Raw genomic sequence first — 17,013 nt, forward strand, 5'->3', positions numbered from 1 at the left:
GCGGCAGCCGCCGCCGGGTATAAAGCGGCGCCGGCCGCTACCCCGCCTCACCGCGCCTCGCCTCGCTTCGCTTCGCCGCGCTTTCCCTCCCCCGCGCCGCTCCGGTGAGTAGCGCGGCGGCGCGCCGCGAAGGGCAGCGGCAGCCGCAGCCCGCGCGGGGCCGGGGCGGTGCGGGGCCGGGGCTGCGCCGCCCGTGCCGGGATCAGGCTGGGAATGGCCCCCGCTGCTCCCGCCGCGCCGCTGGCTGCACACGCCGTCCGCTTTAGCTGTNGGGCGGGAGCGGGGGAGCCCCGCGGCGCTGCCGCAGCCTCTGGAGCCGCCGCGCTCTTTTGCAGGTCCGCGCCTCTGCCCGAAGATGTGCGACGACGAGGAGACCACCGCGCTCGTGTGCGACAACGGCTCCGGGCTCGTCAAGGCGGGCTTCGCCGGCGACGAYGCCCCCAGGGCCGTGTTCCCGTCCATCGTCGGCCGCCCCAGGCACCAGGTAGAGAGGATGCCGGCGCCGCCGGGCTTCCCCCGCTGCCCTCGCGCGGGCTCCTGCCTCTGAGCCCGCTCCTGACCCGCCACCGCCACCTGCCCCGCTGCTTGTGGCGATGCTTTCTTGGTCCTCTCAGGCCCCCTGTTTGGGTGCCTTCTGTGGGCTTCCATGAGCTTCTCCCTCTCCCCCAGCGATCTCCAGTTCCTCTTCGCTCTCTCCACACCCAGGCTCCTGATGGAGAACCTGGGCCAAACGCTGCTCCCTCCGGAGCCGCTTCGCGCTAGGCCAGGCCTGCCGCCGCCCGCAGCCCGGACGCACCTCGCCGGGCAGAACTCACCGCGGGCGCAGCTCCTTCGGGGCCCTTCCCGCCCCACCCGGCCCGGCTGCCCGCTCACACGCCAAACCGCGCGCTTGAGTTCGCTCTTACTTGCTGTGCGGCCCAGCCTTCTCAAGATCTGCCTGATCTCTTCAAGCCTCCCTTTGCTCGTCCCCACTTTGCCCTCTTACCTTGTCACGATTAAATCAGCGTACGGAGAAGACAGTACTTCTAAAATTTCCAAGCTAAAAAGTTTGCAGTGCTTTTTCTTTTTAGCTAAAATAGTTTGCTATTGCCATTTTGTTTTTATGAAAATGTTACCACTGAGACTCCATAGCTATAGGTTCTGTCACCAGGTTAACTTTGGCAGTATCCTCTTCTTCACAAGAAGACTTATTTTCTCCATAGCTTTTGGTTTATAAACCGCTCTTCCCAATCTCTCTCTGTATCTTCCCTTGCTCATTAAATTGTGTAGTTTRCTTTCAGTCAAACTGTTGGACCAGAAAGAAAAGGTAATTGAAAACCAATGTCATATTTAGAAAAGGGGAAGAAATGGATCCTTTCATCTGATTAAAGGGAGAATTATTTTATTAAAAAATGTAAAATTAACATGCAGATAATACAAAATTCTTTTCCTAAATGATCTTTTTCTGGCATTGCTGGTTGTATCATTCTTCAGAATAGCATAATGTGGCATAATTGTTTGGGCTCTTTGATGCTATTTTCTGCAAATAATGGTTTCCTGCATTTTCTTCTTCTAGGGTGTTATGGTTGGTATGGGTCAAAAAGACTCTTACGTAGGCGATGAAGCTCAGAGCAAAAGAGGTATCCTTACTTTGAAATATCCCATTGAACATGGCATCATCACCAACTGGGATGATATGGAAAAGATTTGGCACCATACTTTCTACAATGAACTGCGTGTGGCTCCTGAGGAACACCCCACCTTGCTCACAGAAGCCCCCTTGAACCCTAAAGCAAATCGTGAAAAGATGACCCAGATAATGTTTGAGACCTTCAATGTACCTGCCATGTATGTGGCAATCCAGGCTGTCCTGTCCCTTTATGCCTCTGGTCGTACAACAGGTAAAATAAACAGATWACCAGTCCAAAAAAGTAACTCATTCAATTTACAGAAAAGTATAGGGAAGTTTTCTTGATTATAGTTACTGATGATGTCAACAGAAAAGTGAACACGCAATCTATTGAAAGAACAATGTGGATTTGTTTGCCCTGCTTTAAAAGGGAGACACTGTGGAACTGATTCTCCTGCTTGTCATGATACAAGTGAGGAATGATTACTGTGAAGATACTGCAGACACTGGTGTGAAGCTTGTGTAAGAGTTGAACTCTTGGGCCCCAGAGATGTGCGTTTTCAGATCAGGGCAATCACCATCTCACGTACACACACATAGTAGTAGAATGCTGTTCAGATGGATCTAGCTTAAAATACATGCGAGACAACTGTTTCATGTGAATGCCTACACCAAACAGGAATATCCATGCAGGCAAAGGCAGAAGGAATGGACAAGGCCTATTTTTAGTAATTGACTTAAATAGAATGACACTGATTTACATGCCATGAAAAATCCTACATGTTTTATTGTCTGTKTTACTGCTTGTCATGTTTCATACATTTGTTCAGTGATTTCAGCTGCTCTCTAACAATTCTCTCCCAGGTATTGTTCTTGACTCTGGCGATGGTGTCACCCACAACGTACCTATTTATGAAGGTTATGCTCTGCCTCATGCTATCATGCGTCTGGATCTGGCTGGCAGAGACCTGACTGACTACCTCATGAAGATTCTCACTGAGCGTGGCTATTCCTTTGTGACAACAGGTCAGTTCTTCAGCTTTGACTTCCTGTGTATATCCTCATGTCTCCCTTGGTTCATGGATCTTCTTYGTTAGTGTTTTGCTTTTCCAGACCTTGACTTGGTTTCTTTATATGTGCAGCTGAACGTGAGATTGTTCGTGACATCAAAGAGAAATTGTGCTATGTTGCACTGGACTTTGAGAATGAAATGGCCACTGCTGCCTCTTCCTCCTCTCTGGAAAAGAGCTATGAATTGCCTGATGGCCAAGTCATCACAATTGGTAATGAACGTTTTCGCTGCCCTGAAACCTTATTCCAGCCATCCTTCATTGGTGAGTGTTTTTGGAAAATTTCTCTTACAGTAAGAGGTCTGAATGAATCAGAAGATCTAGAAAGTGTCCCAGTCCCCCTGATGATCTAAATTTGGCATAAAAGCAAACATAAATAATGGGTTACAGCCTCTGGTCCCTATAAACTCTACTGAATGTGAGCTCAGTTGGGAATTAGCTGAGCCCTGGGCTCTTGATAAAAGTCCTAGAGCAGGTTTTAGGTTGCAATTTTTAATGACTAAAATTACAGTTAGAACATTATGTCACTGGTAAGAACAGTTTTCAGAGCTGTATGTGCACAGCTCTTGTCTGAAACAGTATCTGACTCCACTAAGAAATAAAGTGTGTGAGGAAAAAGAAAATAAGATATTAATGTGTAGCTTATRTGCGCTGTGGTTTAACATTGCCATGACCAAGATGGTAAGTTTGTTGTCYGCTATAGCGGACACAGCTGACGGATATAACAAAGGCTTATAGTGTAAGTCCTGAGCATTAAATGCAGTTGTTCATCAGCTGACATCTTACTGTGGATTTAGTGTCAACCCTTCCAGGAAGCACCTGTTAAAATTAATAGATTGGAATGCAACCTATGAACATTTGCTCTTGATTTCTTTTTTTCTTACCACCCAATGCTAATACCYCTGTCCGTTACATCTTGCCTTGATGACTGTAAACAGTCTAGACTCTTCATTTCTTCTTCAGTCTGACCAACATGCATTTACTAATGTATTTTGTTCTACTTTGGCTGTTTTCACCATCTTTATTGTTATCTTTTCTGGATTAAACTAATGGTGCTTGTGAGACTCTGGCATAACCTGACACTCATATCTTCTATTCTGTGCAATTTCCTCATATCCCCATGTAATAAATAGAACTTTATCTTGTGTGTCCACATCTTACTGCACTTCTTGTGCRCCTCTTGTGCACGTGTTACATTATCTTTTTCTGTCGATTTTTGTTTTCTAAGCTAATCTTGTAATCCTTTTAAAATGCTTTTTCTATAACATTTAATTATCAGTAAGTAATTTTACAACAAAAAAGTCTTCAATACTACCTATTTACCAGGATCACAGATTAATATTCTGTCTAGCTTCAGTCCTTCAGGACAGGGAACCTGTGTTTTACAATGCACTTCTGCAGAAATCTAGACGTTCATATTAGTAACGGGGAGAAATGCTGAGGGTTTTTTGTCAATAAGACCTCTTGTATAATTTACTGATCTGCCATATTCTTTCTTCTCTAGGTATGGAATCTGCTGGTATTCATGAAACTACCTACAACAGTATCATGAAGTGCGATATTGATATTCGTAAGGACCTGTATGCTAACAACGTCCTTTCAGGTGGTACAACAATGTACCCTGGTATTGCTGATCGCATGCAGAAAGAAATCACTGCACTTGCTCCTAGTACTATGAAGATCAAGGTAAGGAATTTGTACTATAAACAGATAGATAAGGATGGGGAAAATGTCTATATCATTAAACTGGGAAACAGGAACTACTCAGAAGTGGCATCAGCAACTGATGGACAGATTAGGAGAAAATGCATTTAATCAGCATAATTACATTGATTAGAAGTAAACTTAGAGGAAGATTGGGCTATAGATTTTCCTGGAAAATGCTATATATTTTGTACCAGCTGCTGAAGATTATTTGTACTGATACTGGAGAAATGTGTGGGTGTGTKTGCTATAGCTGCTACCGAGCTATTTGGTATGTCGGTAGTGTGGATTAATTGTTCAGTTTAACTGATGAGAATTTGGTTGTTTCCCTTTATCCTAGATCATTGCCCCACCAGAGCGCAAATACTCTGTTTGGATTGGTGGCTCCATTCTAGCATCTCTGTCCACCTTCCAGCAAATGTGGATCAGCAAACAGGAGTATGATGAAGCTGGTCCATCCATTGTCCACCGCAAGTGCTTCTAAGCACCTTTCCTTCAATTTACCTCCCACTCAGGATGACGACAATATGCTTCTTGGAGTCTTCTGGCAACCCTTCCCGAACTCTGTTCAGTCATTGTACAGTTTGTTTACACACCCGTGCAATTTATTTGTGCTTCTTCTAATATTTATTGCTTTATAAATAAACAAGATCTGGGACTTGCAACCTACAAATGATTTTGTCTTATTTTGTTTTTTAAAGAAATGGTATTCTTTCATTACAGAAATTACCCTGCAAACACACTGGGATTTGGAAGCTCCATCAAACCCATTTGTGCCTTCACTGCATGCATGTCCTCCTAATTGATTTAGGCATCAGGTCATGGTTTACTGTTATTAAGAATTTATAGTTTTAATTCTGAAACTTGAAACGAAAGAAGCATCACATATTAAGGCTTGTAAAGAAGTAGCCTGAAGGGTTACTCTCCAGTAAGTGGGACAAGTGGAAGGAAACCTCTCGCATTCACTCACTGGATTTAGAAATGATTTCTCTGTTGCATTAATTATAACCCAAGTATTTTAATACCAACTTATTGAAAGCACAGCTATCTGAAAGAGAACTATGTTAATATGTTTAGAATACTATTTATAACTAATTAGCTTAATCCTGAAGAGTCATATAATTGTTTTCTGTAGGCTATAAATATTTATGACAAAACATTAATTCAAACTGACAGTTTGCTCACCTCCCCCATCTCATCAAAGCCAGGGACAAAGAAGTGAAGCCTTTATTACACTAATGCACAGGAACCAAACTTTTGCTGTATAAATATATTCTTACAATTCCTTTCACATCATCATTCATTATGTTTTTAGGCACTTTTTAACTCTTAATCTTTACTATTCTTTGTTTCCATTTGACCCAGATACTACAATCAAAAATTGCCTATTTTTCATGGGTTTTTCTGTTCCTAACTCTGACTCTTTATAACTTTGCTCTTTTGATTTTTTTTTAAAAAAAGATTAACTAAAAGATGAAGTATAAAGTGACCTGTGACACTTCCTCAAAAATAATGAACAGTATCATAATTTGAAATACGTGGATACTAGACTTCAACTAAATTTGATACAAGAATTCGTTTAAGGCAGATACCAATTCTTACGCACATAGTTAGGTATATGTTCAACTGAGGACTTACACGGGTATTAAGATTTATGTGAAAATTCTATATTCAAATGCTGATTTACAAAAGTAATAAACACAACTGGCAGTTTGCACAGGCAATTTTTTTTCCATTGCTTCCACCTTTCATATTCTGAAAATACCTTGAAACTGGCTATTTGATGTGATCTGTGGTTAAGCAGAGCTGATTTTACCCATCAAATACATAAAGACATTTTTAGTATCTGTCTCTAATTTACCATTAGAAGAGAGTTTTCCAAGGCACCATTCTAATTATACACCATCAGCCGTGAATGCAACTATTTAAATATTCAGCATATTTCTAGATGTTTTTTCTCTTGAGCAGAAAGGAGATGGATGGAGTTGTTAAATATAAATAAAAATTAACCACAAAAAGAAGATAATTATCCTCACACCATATACAGTATTACTGAAATTCTACAAATAATGCCTTTTCACAATGCAATAGAAGTTGATTAGTTGGTGATTCTCTTAAGGTGAGATCAACAGTTTCCACCGTTTTCAAGAAAGTTTTGGAAGAAGGCATCACTCTGAAGTTCATGCTATGGAGAAATTCTGCATGTTTTGAAAATATGAGAACATTAAAAATATGGGAATGTTAGATTTCTGAACAACTCAAATTTATTTTTTCAAACTCAAGTGATGTTTGTTCAATTTACATTTTGTTGTTCAGACTCACTGCACTTTTTTTTGCTTTGTCTTGCTTGCTGATTTGAAAGATTTTCCTGGTCAAAAAGGTTATCCCAAGTATTATTGCGAATTAGTGGAGTGATATGGTATGTAAGTTGCAATGAATTGAAGCTCAAAATGTTATGCTCAAAAGCATGCAAAGCAAATGTTAAGTAAAACCCAGTGGATTCCTGACTGGGTCTGGTAGGTCGGGCATGGCAAACATACAACTGGCAGCACGTTAAGACTGTGACGAGGAGTTCGCACTTGAGCGTGTGAGTATGAGGAGGAAACTGCAGGAAGCCATCGGCTGCATGACTACTCAAAAAAATTCTTTCCATAGTCACTTTTTGCTTTGTAATTTACCGTTTATGGAGATGGATATGAACAGCAAAAGTTGTGCAAAAGTGTGGCAGGCTTGAGCACATATAGGATATGTTAGAAAAAGTAGCACTGCCYGACCCTTTGTCTCTTCTTCTAGCATGTGTGTCCAAACGTATTTAATTTTAATGCAATAATCTCAGATTTTACCATTATAAAATAGGTTCAGTGCAGTGCTACCTTCAGTGGGATGGCAAGTATGAYGGTTATTTATGGAGACAAAACCTGAGAAAATTTTAGATCTTTAGATAATGCAATTCATCAGTTTGTTTGAGAGGATTTTGGGTGTAAAGTTATGTAAGAGTGTAATCAAAACTGATAATCACTGCCACTCCTTAAATTCAGGCTCTATTTCCACTTATAAGAAGTCTTAATTAGAGTTGCTTCCACTTTGTGTGGCAAATGAGGATCGTAGAATGAGATGAAGGAATTTACTGGAGAGCACCTATGTGATAATCTGTGAGATTATTGCAGATACGCGCTTGAAAAGGGCATTTTTAAAAAAAGAATCTGTAATTTTGGCATTTATTTTTGTGCCTTGACATCGGTACCTTAATATTCTCACAATGCAGAAATTTTGTGTGTCATTAAATGGGTTTTTCAAGAAAAGAATACAGAAGTTATGCTATGGGAAACTGTATCAAGACTCTGCTGAGGTCATTTGTGGCCCTGTAGGTGCACCTACGATCTTTACCTCTGGAACRCCTCGGCTAATGAGAACGTTGACATGAAACGAGAGGCTGTTGCTTTCTGCGCCGATCATCCCCAGGCACAGAGGTGCGGATGTACCATACRGTACAGGACTGTAGTTACCTTTCCTTGCTCTTGATGGGATTGCGTTTGGATGGAGGGGAGAAACTCGATATTAYGGCCAGACTTACAGGTCTGGCACGTGTGTTTTTGGAAGGCAGTGTGGAAACCTGCTAAAACTTCAACCTGGCACACCAAAAAGAAGTGCGTTCTGCTGTTTGATTTAGCAGCTCCTTGTTGCTCTATATGTAATATATCATGGAAATCATTTTGACTTGATTTTTTAAGCTAGGTGAAGAGGCTTTATTCAGTAATAAGSGCTAAAAAGTGTTAGGAAATGCTAATACACATCAGTAAGAGCTGAGACAAAACCTGGCGATCTGTCCTGGCAGACAGAGCAATGCAGGCCAGTACCTCTGCTCTTGGCTCAAGGTTATTAGGGTTTTACCACTGGAGCCTGATCCACAAATCTTACACAAAACTTTGTAGATCTTGGAGCATGTTGCGTGAGGAACACCGAGGGATGGAATTATGATCAGAAGAGAAAGCTTGTAACATCTCTACCAGGTATGTGCTAAGAGCCTGGAAAGCCTACAGTTCTGCTTGAACGGACGGCTTTTTTGACAGGAAATATGGAGATGTTTCAGGAGTTGTATTACTGCTTCAAGGCTCTTCCAGAGCAATGGCAAAACAGTCATTTTAAATTTGATGGAATTGTCTACTTTGTACTAATCTTCTCTAAAAAGGATGAACTGTTTTAGCTAAAGCCTTAAAAGTCCACCTGAGGCRAAGCCCTAATATGGAAACTTTCAGCTTGAACAATTGAATTCTGGCAGAGTTTTTCAATGTAGGATAAGAGGGCTTTTTGCTTAAGAACGCTAGGTGACCGTAAGTATATGTGACAATCAGCTTAACCCACAATAATAATATGAAAATAGACAAAACAGAGAAAACCTCTTCTCTGATGATTGGATAAACTGAATACCAGGCCCCAGATAGAAAAAGATTATTGCTTTCTTCTAGGAACAGCTCAACCCAGTTACACCCTGAAGCATCTGGTGGCGGAAGCCTCTGTCATTAACAAGACAAAAGATAAAGGAACAAAAGAGTCATTTGCAAAGTGATTAGTAAATCTCACTCATTATACTCAAGAAAGAAGCAGTTYGGGCAGTTAACATATCCCCAATTATCTTTGCATTTTCTCCTGAGGATGACCATGATTCCTGAAATTTGCAAACTCGGCATACAGAAATGTTGACTGTTGGAAAAAGCTTATTATGCTGCTCTGGAATTAAAGGATAGCCCGGGTGTGTGATTAGGCTGTCCTATGTGAATAATGCTGCAGGAAATGAACGCAGCAGACATTAGCCAAAGTTAATGTACCTGGTAGCAATCTTGGTTTTCACTCTAAAGCAATAATTTAGCAAATTCAGTAATAATCTTAGGTCTACCGAATATGGAGTATCTTAGAGGAGAGCAAATTCTCTCCAAATTTTAGAAATATATTTTACCCYTTTTTTGTCAGACAACATATGTAGATATATAGGAAAAAAGTGGATGTGGGAGGGTGTAGAGCTATACTGACATGGATTTGGTATGAATTTACCTGATGTGTAAACAACATAGTCAGGCTGGGAAGGTACCCGATAAAATCTAGGTATCAAAGCAGTAYGGAAGACTGCAAAGATTAGTTTTGAATCTCTGAGCCTTTTTAGTGTAGATCCCAAGAAAGAATATGGCCCAATGACAGTGAGGACGGCGCTAGCTTGCTTTCCAGCAGATCCCCAACAAATGCCGTGTGAGCTTGGCACGAAGGCACCACGCAGAAGATCGAGGAGGAAGGGGCCTGGGAACCACAAGTTACTGCGACAGGCGGTGTGGAAAGATCTTCCGCAGCATCCGGGAGTTCAGGGATTTTAGAATAAGATTGCAATCAAGAGAAGGAGAAGTTTAGGGGGGGCGAGACATATCCTCATGCCTGTGTAGAAGATGAGTTTTGGCACTGAATTTCACACAAGTTCTTTTTTTATTTTCCTTAAAAAATATTTCCAGGAGACAGACTTTTATCTTCAAAAGCCAGGTCTCTATTTTTATTAAAATTCAAAGTTAGAATGAGAATATGTCAGTCTTAAGCAAGAAAATTGTCTACTTTTAGTCTTTTTTTTTTTATCCTCTACAATAGGCAATCCCTCCTTGTCAGGGACTACATCTAGAAGCTAAACTTGCTTTTCATCAGTTAAATCAAGATCATTTTTCTGCCTGTAACTATAGTTGAGGTTGAAGATTAAAGGGAATCATATCCTCCTCAATTTTCTATTACAGCTTTAACAGGAACAGCTTTCTTGTGTTAAGTTTACGACTTCATTATGTGCTATATTAATCTGACAATTTGCATAATTGATGATCTAAATTAATATAAAGAAATTGAATTACTGGTTCWGCACTAGTTATGAATTCAACTTTATTATTGTACTGTTTCTTTTATAGTTAATATACTGAACTTATAGCAGATAGCCTGTGTTTATACACAGTTTTTATATTTCCTCCTTTATTCTTGATGATATAAACAATACAAAATATATAGGATCATATTATTCTTTTAATTGTGATATAGGCCAATAAATCCTGCAATAAGGGAGTTATAATACTCCATAATGCAAGTACTTGAAAGGCAGTTTCTCTTGTTGTGTATTTTAATATCTTTGACTCTCAAAAAGCTATGTATCTTGTGAAAGAGGATGCAAAACTTAAAATATGGAGAAATAAAATTAACAAATTGTTTTCTGAGATSATTGAAATCTAGAAAATGTTTCTTAGGAGGAGTGTAAGTTGTGAGAAATTTAGTCTGTCATTAGAGTCTTACAAATGCTTAGTGATTTTTTTTTGGATGTATATTAAAAAAATCACCAGTTTGTGGGAATGGGTATACAGTAGGAACTTAATATRTATTAAGGCTTACTAAATGTCATGATCGATTACAATGAGACATTACCAGTTGCCCAGCTATACCTTTAAATTCTAACTTCTTGTATTATAAAAAGCAAAACTTTTAATATGTGGTGAACAGGTTTACAGAAATGGTCTTATGACTTACTTATCTTACTAGTGTGCGAATGATTTCAGATTATTTTTTAGTTGCATTAGGGCTCTCCCATGTCGCTCTGCTCTGTGTGTGACCATACAAACTGCAGTAATGCAGTAGCTTTTGATCTTTTGCCTGTATATTTTGGCAGCTAAACTTTGAAAAAGCATTAGGTAGTGCTGATAATTTCACTGTATATGGGAAAATGAGAGATTATTTTTAGTGGTAGTCTGTTCTGGGTTCTCTAATGTATTTGCTGTATAATATATATATATATATATATATATATCTATGCACACACACGCACACACATTTATAAATATATATATATATTATTTATATATATATATGTGTGTGTGTGTATACATACATACATTATATATACATATATATATATAAATTTTATATATATATATATATTTACAAATATTTGCCCTAAGACTTGTCTTTAATTTTGTAACAGAAGAGTCTTTATGACATGCTAATGAATTTCAGAGTCCATGGCTGTATGACACAGGATACAGGTATCCCCTCTGGAAAGCTAGCATAGTTGAAAATTGAAGGACAAATATTTCACGCCAGAACATCACCGAGATGTCTGACTATAACTAAATTGTGGACATTTTGTAGCCTAGTTCCTAATACAGTACTTAATTCCTGTTTTAGTTTTCTGCTCAAGCAAAAACCTCAGAACTTTGGGATTTTGAGAAAAGACCAGAATTGAAGTATTTTTAATGATAATGTGGAATACTTTTTCCTTATTATAACCTTCAGACAAAGTGCCATAGAATTATGTTCCTCAGACATAGCCTGAATGCACTACTTACTGCTAGACTGTAAAAAGTCATGTAGAGAGTAAGTTTGCGGTGTCTGGTGTAACATGCAGTATTTTAAAGGTTGCAGCGACAGCTTTGTAGTCTTTCTGATCAAACGTGATCTCATCCACTGTCATTAAGTGGATGGAAAAATGTGTTTCTTCTCCCTCATTTCAGCTGAGATCGTGAATTCTGCCCATTGTGCCGATAGCTGGTAGAAAAAGGAAATTATTTTCAGAGCTTATTTTTGTAAACAGACAACATAAGAAATGATCAGATGCTTGTTTCTGTCAGAAGATATTCAGCTTTGCCGGGTCTATTCATGTACACTATATAAAATATCAAAGTAGAAAAAAAATGTGAATTAAAGTGCTAAAGCCCCTCCTCCTTTTCCGAGCAGTAGTGCAGAGATGGCCATTGTGCAAACTCCAAATAGGGTCGTGCGGTGACAAGGAGGCGGTGGGTGCTATTAAAAGCTTGACATTTATCACTCGCAGTAGTTAAATTTACCACGGTATTTGTGGCATTCCCTAATCTAAGTATAGAGGCAAATAGCACAGAACAGATAAATACTGCTGTGCAAAAATGGCAAAGTGCTGGTGGTGCCTTACTGAACGCGCAGCGCTCTACGTTTGGCAATGCACTGCAGGCAGCTACCGGCAGGGAGCTTCTCGCACGGAAAAGGAGCGAGCTTCTTGTGCCGTTCTTGTCCTTTATCTTGTCCATTTAGCCTGAGAACTCTTTAGTAGAGTAAATATTTCTGTCTGCGCGTTTGCAGCCTCTGGAGCAGTGAAGACCCCATCAGAGTCTGGGTGCCCAAGAGCTAATAGAAAACAGACCAGGTCGTATCACTCGCACAGGCAAACGGGGTTTTGGGGACGTGATCCTTGGGGAGATACTGTCCCTGCTGGACAGACCCAACCCCAGCGTTTGCCACCTTCCCTGCCATGAGCTGCTGAGGTTGGGGCTTTCACTAGCTTTTAAGTTCTCGCCTACTGTGAGTGCGTCTGGATGCTGCAGAGGGCACTGAAGAGTGTGTAATGAAATTCCTGGGCTGTGGCTAAAACTTGTGTATTACCAATGGTTTTCCCCTCTTAATCCTAAATATGAATGCTTCACATTCACTTGGCATTCTCCCTAAAATTCCCTGCTATTTCCACACCTCTAATCCACATGGGGAAAGCAATGGAGGGAAGTATACTAGGGAAAGAGGGGATTGTGGCCGACTTCAGTCATTTCTATAATCATTTAAATTTTCCCYAAATCATAGGCAGGCTGACATTTTAAAAATTCTTTTGAAGAGTGGAATGTGTTTTGCTTCAATAAATACTACTTTTGGAGGACTAGAAATTCAGGCACAACTTAAAAGTGAAATGCTCCACCACACTCTTAGGATCACARCAAAATCTAAGGGCCAAATTCTCGGCTTGGATAATTCTGAACACTGCTCTTGTTTTGAAGGCAATGATACTAGGACTGCCAAAATCAGGTGAGGGCATGGCTGTTTTTTCTGAATATATGTATTTTTTTCTTCCCATGTTGTAAACCTCCTGTGCATGCTTCTAATTAACCATTAAATGTAGGGTCGGAGAAGAGTCAAGTGGAGATGTTCTCTAAYTTTGTTTTTTGCACAAGAGCACTTATATTACTCAGTATGGATTTTTTTTTTAATTGCATGTCTTGGGCTAGATTCTAGTGCAACCTGCTGCAGGCACTGAGAGTTAGCATAACTGCTGGCATGTGCAACTTCTGAATTGTTTATTACACCCACCAAAATGCTGGAGGYTTTATGTGTCATATTAAATATAACTGTATACTTCTGAGTGTACTTTTCAACTTCTATTTTCTGAAATGAAAATATCATCTTTATTCTAGATAACAAACATAGAAAAAACTTTTGTATTCTGTTAAGCAAGAATRCAATGCTAGGTGCTCATAGGAGTGAATTTTAGTAATGTTCTATTTTAATTTTGCTTTTTCTATATATAGTATGTTTCATTTTTTTTCTATTTGTACTTAATTAAAAATAAAAATATCTTAGCAAGCTATTTATAGCCTTTGTAGCAGTGCACTTCATTTCCCTCAGAGTTAGTTTTGATATCAGCACTGCTGGCCCCTCATTTCAATCCAGTGCTAAAAGTATATAAGAACTTCCTAGTTCTGGAAAGACTCTTTTTCCTGCAGCCAGATAAGAGAACAATTAAATATTTTTTATTTAATTATTTGGTTCCAATTGATGTATTTCTCTGACCAAAACCCCCCACCAGTGAAAAGGAAGGATAGCACTTATTTACCATGTGTCCAAGATAATGTCTTACTATACACTATACATCTTTTTTTCCAACATCACCTGAAAAGCTGAAGAAATCCACATTAGTTGATTTGGGAAGGGATGATCCTATGAGGAGAAATCTTATAAAAAGGGMAAAACCCTGTTCCTGGTCTCTGCTTGAAGACGTTTCTGTAATCGTGGCACAGATAGGAGACTTGCCACCGAATTTAGTCCGGCTTGTCAACCACGTCGTCTTTTCACAATGAAACATGCTGGATTAAATGCATTCAATGGGAACGCTGTCTGCATGGTCTGGATGACTCATCCATCTGTCTAGTTGGTGTTTTTTGAATTAATTGATCTTTCTTTGAGCTCATGTTTTCTCTCATGCCTTGTTTGTCTTTGTGGCAGTCATATTTGGATCTCACACTTTCGTATTTGCCATATTTGTTGCCTTCAAGCTCAAGGAACATTTAGCACTGACATTTCAGGTAGCATGACACTGGACTTTGATAACTGGCTGCTGTAATTAAACTAAGTATGCTTCACAAATATTTATTAAAGCCCTGTGGGGAATTGACTGTCATTTTTTTTTCTCTCTACACTAGCTTTCCTGTAAGCTTTTTCCCCTTTTAAAATAATCTCTGCCCTAAATGTGTTTCAGAGAAAGTACATGAAATAATGAAATGTATTAAAGAATGCTGGTAAATGAATCAGGTGATTAATCCACACATATATATCCACATAATATCCACGTCTTACTGACATATTACTTATTGACATGTTAACAGATAAAGTGCTTATAAACTAATATTTGAAGTCACTTCCTGTTTTTTGTCCAAAGAAACTATAGGATGGATATACTTACACAGCAAAATCAGGGCTGGAAACCCACTGATTTCATTTCCTCAGCATCAGACGTGTTCTCCGTATTTTTAGAAAACAGTGGATATCTGTGTCTCAATATGAGGCCTTAAAATCACTGTCTGGAAATGGTGGGGGAAATAATTTATCTTCACCTATTTTAACTGTAGGTGTAAAGCTCAAGAAAGAACCTGGGGCCAGCCCAGAWATCCGCAAGGCAAGTGTTTCATGACAGAGCAATTATTTAATCTGACRCCCAGATCAGACTAGTCAATACTGATTGATTGAAAACAAATTCCAGCAGCTGCCCTCGCTTCTTATAGYTAGGATCTCCCTTGCGCCTGCCTTAAAATTCAGCCCCCGGCCTCCACACGGTTCACACCAGGGCTGGAAGCTGAACCGGTTTCTGACTCTGAAGGTAAATGCGCTCGCTCGCTCGAGGCCGTGCAGGGCTCGCGCACGGCGTGTCTGCCAGCAGGACTCCCCGCTGACGCCCTGSTCCTTCTGCTGTGTTGGCTCGCTGCAGCCCGTTTCCTCTTTTTAGGCAGAGTGAAGCCTATGGGATGAGACAAGCTGTCCACGCAGCAATTCTGTGAAGYCTCCACGAGAAAATCTGGGTCCCATCACAGCTCTGTGCTGAACAAGGAAGGTGACAGCAAGTGGCATCATSTGGATGGGGAAAGGGCGGCTTTCTGACCCACACTGGGAAGTGTGGCCACCTTATTAGTTTGAACAACTGGAGCAATTCTRCCCTGAGGAAGTTGTGTGCACAATAGAGATCTTCTGGAGGAGGTGACTGAAGAAAAGCTTTTCTTTCTTTCTTCTTTTTTTTTTTAATCGTACACCAAGCAGATACAGATGCACAAATGCAAGAGGCGTTAAAAACCTGGAACACAGAAAATGAAGCTAAAGCTCAGTGTCATATTTGTAGCACATCTTATTAATGAATAGATATGAAATAATACTTGRTAAGAACGTACACAGAAAATATTTACCTCTTGCATGTAACTGTAAGCTTATTACACTGTTCTCACACTACTGTGCCTTTTAAAGTTCAGTTGGCTTCACTTAAGTTTCACTTAAGTGAAAGATCCTATGGTTCAGGATCTGCTTTAGGTGCTGAATCTGGAGAGATGGGTAATGGGCTCTTCCAGTTTCTCCTTTGATCTTTAGCTAGATGTGGAGCTGGCCAAGCACAAGCAGAAATGGTTCCCAGGAATTATTGCAAGAGCTGGCTGGCACCACCGCATGGACCGTTCTGCCCAGATCAGGGCAGGTCAGGGCCTCCGAGGAGAGACCTACCGGACATGTGGGCAGAGCAGAGGAAGGACTCTCTTTGCCTGCTCTGTTTCCCACTCAGTAGGGCAGACTCAATATYTGTGAAATTTCCCGAGACAGACACAGATCAAGAAGCAAAGATTAGATTATGGAGCAAGGTTTCAAATATAACCTTACGTTAAGCTTGGAATAGGAAAACAGCCCCCACTTTGGTACAGAAAAGTGGGAAAAGGATTGCAACCATCCGCACAGCAGAATTTCTAAATCTAAAATGTAAAGTAAGTAACTAGCTAAAAATGAGGACAGATTTGCATAGAATGTGTGTAAAGCAGTGTAGCCCTAGAGCAACTGTGACCTATGTGAGAAATTATGTGGGTTTCTCTGTTAACTAGAAAAATTAAGTGTAATTTCCAGTACCACAGCAACATTATGCATAGTACTGAATTTCTTTAGGAAAAGCACAGAAATAAATAATGCACAATTGTGTGTGTTCTGTGAAGTTTTATTAATGAATGAATTTATTTTTCCCTCTTGCTTATGTCATAACTGTTCTGCAGCGTAGTCAAAAATATATGCTCTCTGACAGATTCTGAAAAACATAACTGTGAATCAAAGATTTCATAGAATCGRTAAGGCTGGAAGGGACCTCTGGAGATCATCTAGTCCAACCTCCCCGCTCAGCGGGGTCACCTAGAGCATGGTAGACAGGGTTGCATCCAGGTGGGCCTTGAAGATCTCCAGAGAAGGAGACKCCACAACCTCTCTGGGCAACCTGGTCCAGGGCTCCGTCACTCTCACAGTGAAGAAATTCCCCCTCACGGTCAGGCAGAACTTCCTGTGCTTCAATTTCTGCCCATTGCCTCTTGTCCTGTCACA

General features: G+C 40.3%; 1 protein-coding gene and 1 long non-coding RNA gene across 3 annotated transcripts; both read left to right on the forward strand.

Annotated features, from left to right (window-relative positions):
- ACTC1 (actin alpha cardiac muscle 1) lies at nt 1-5,056 on the forward strand. Its single transcript, XM_085301643.1, has 7 exons — nt 1-104; nt 336-484; nt 1,556-1,880; nt 2,474-2,635; nt 2,752-2,943; nt 4,184-4,365; nt 4,724-5,056. Exons 2-7 carry the CDS (start codon nt 356-358, stop codon nt 4,865-4,867), a joined length of 1,134 nt encoding a protein of 377 aa, XP_085157769.1. The 5' UTR covers nt 1-104; nt 336-355; the 3' UTR covers nt 4,868-5,056.
- A 7,733-nt stretch (nt 5,057-12,789) lies between these two features.
- On the forward strand, nt 12,790-16,620 carry LOC146597603 (uncharacterized). 2 transcript variants are annotated; one of them, XR_014895465.1, is made up of 3 exons: nt 12,790-13,212; nt 15,030-15,277; nt 15,404-16,620. It is a non-coding gene; the product is annotated as an uncharacterized LOC146597603 (long non-coding RNA). The 2 variants fall into 2 exon arrangements; XR_014895464.1 differs by lacking the exon at nt 15,030-15,277.
- The last annotated feature ends 393 nt before the right edge of the window (nt 16,621-17,013 follow it).

Source organism: Rhea americana, unplaced genomic scaffold (genome assembly GCF_003343005.1).
Source record: "Rhea americana isolate MKP2758 unplaced genomic scaffold, rheAme1 scaffold_18, whole genome shotgun sequence".
Classification (NCBI taxonomy): domain Eukaryota; kingdom Metazoa; phylum Chordata; class Aves; order Rheiformes; family Rheidae; genus Rhea; species Rhea americana.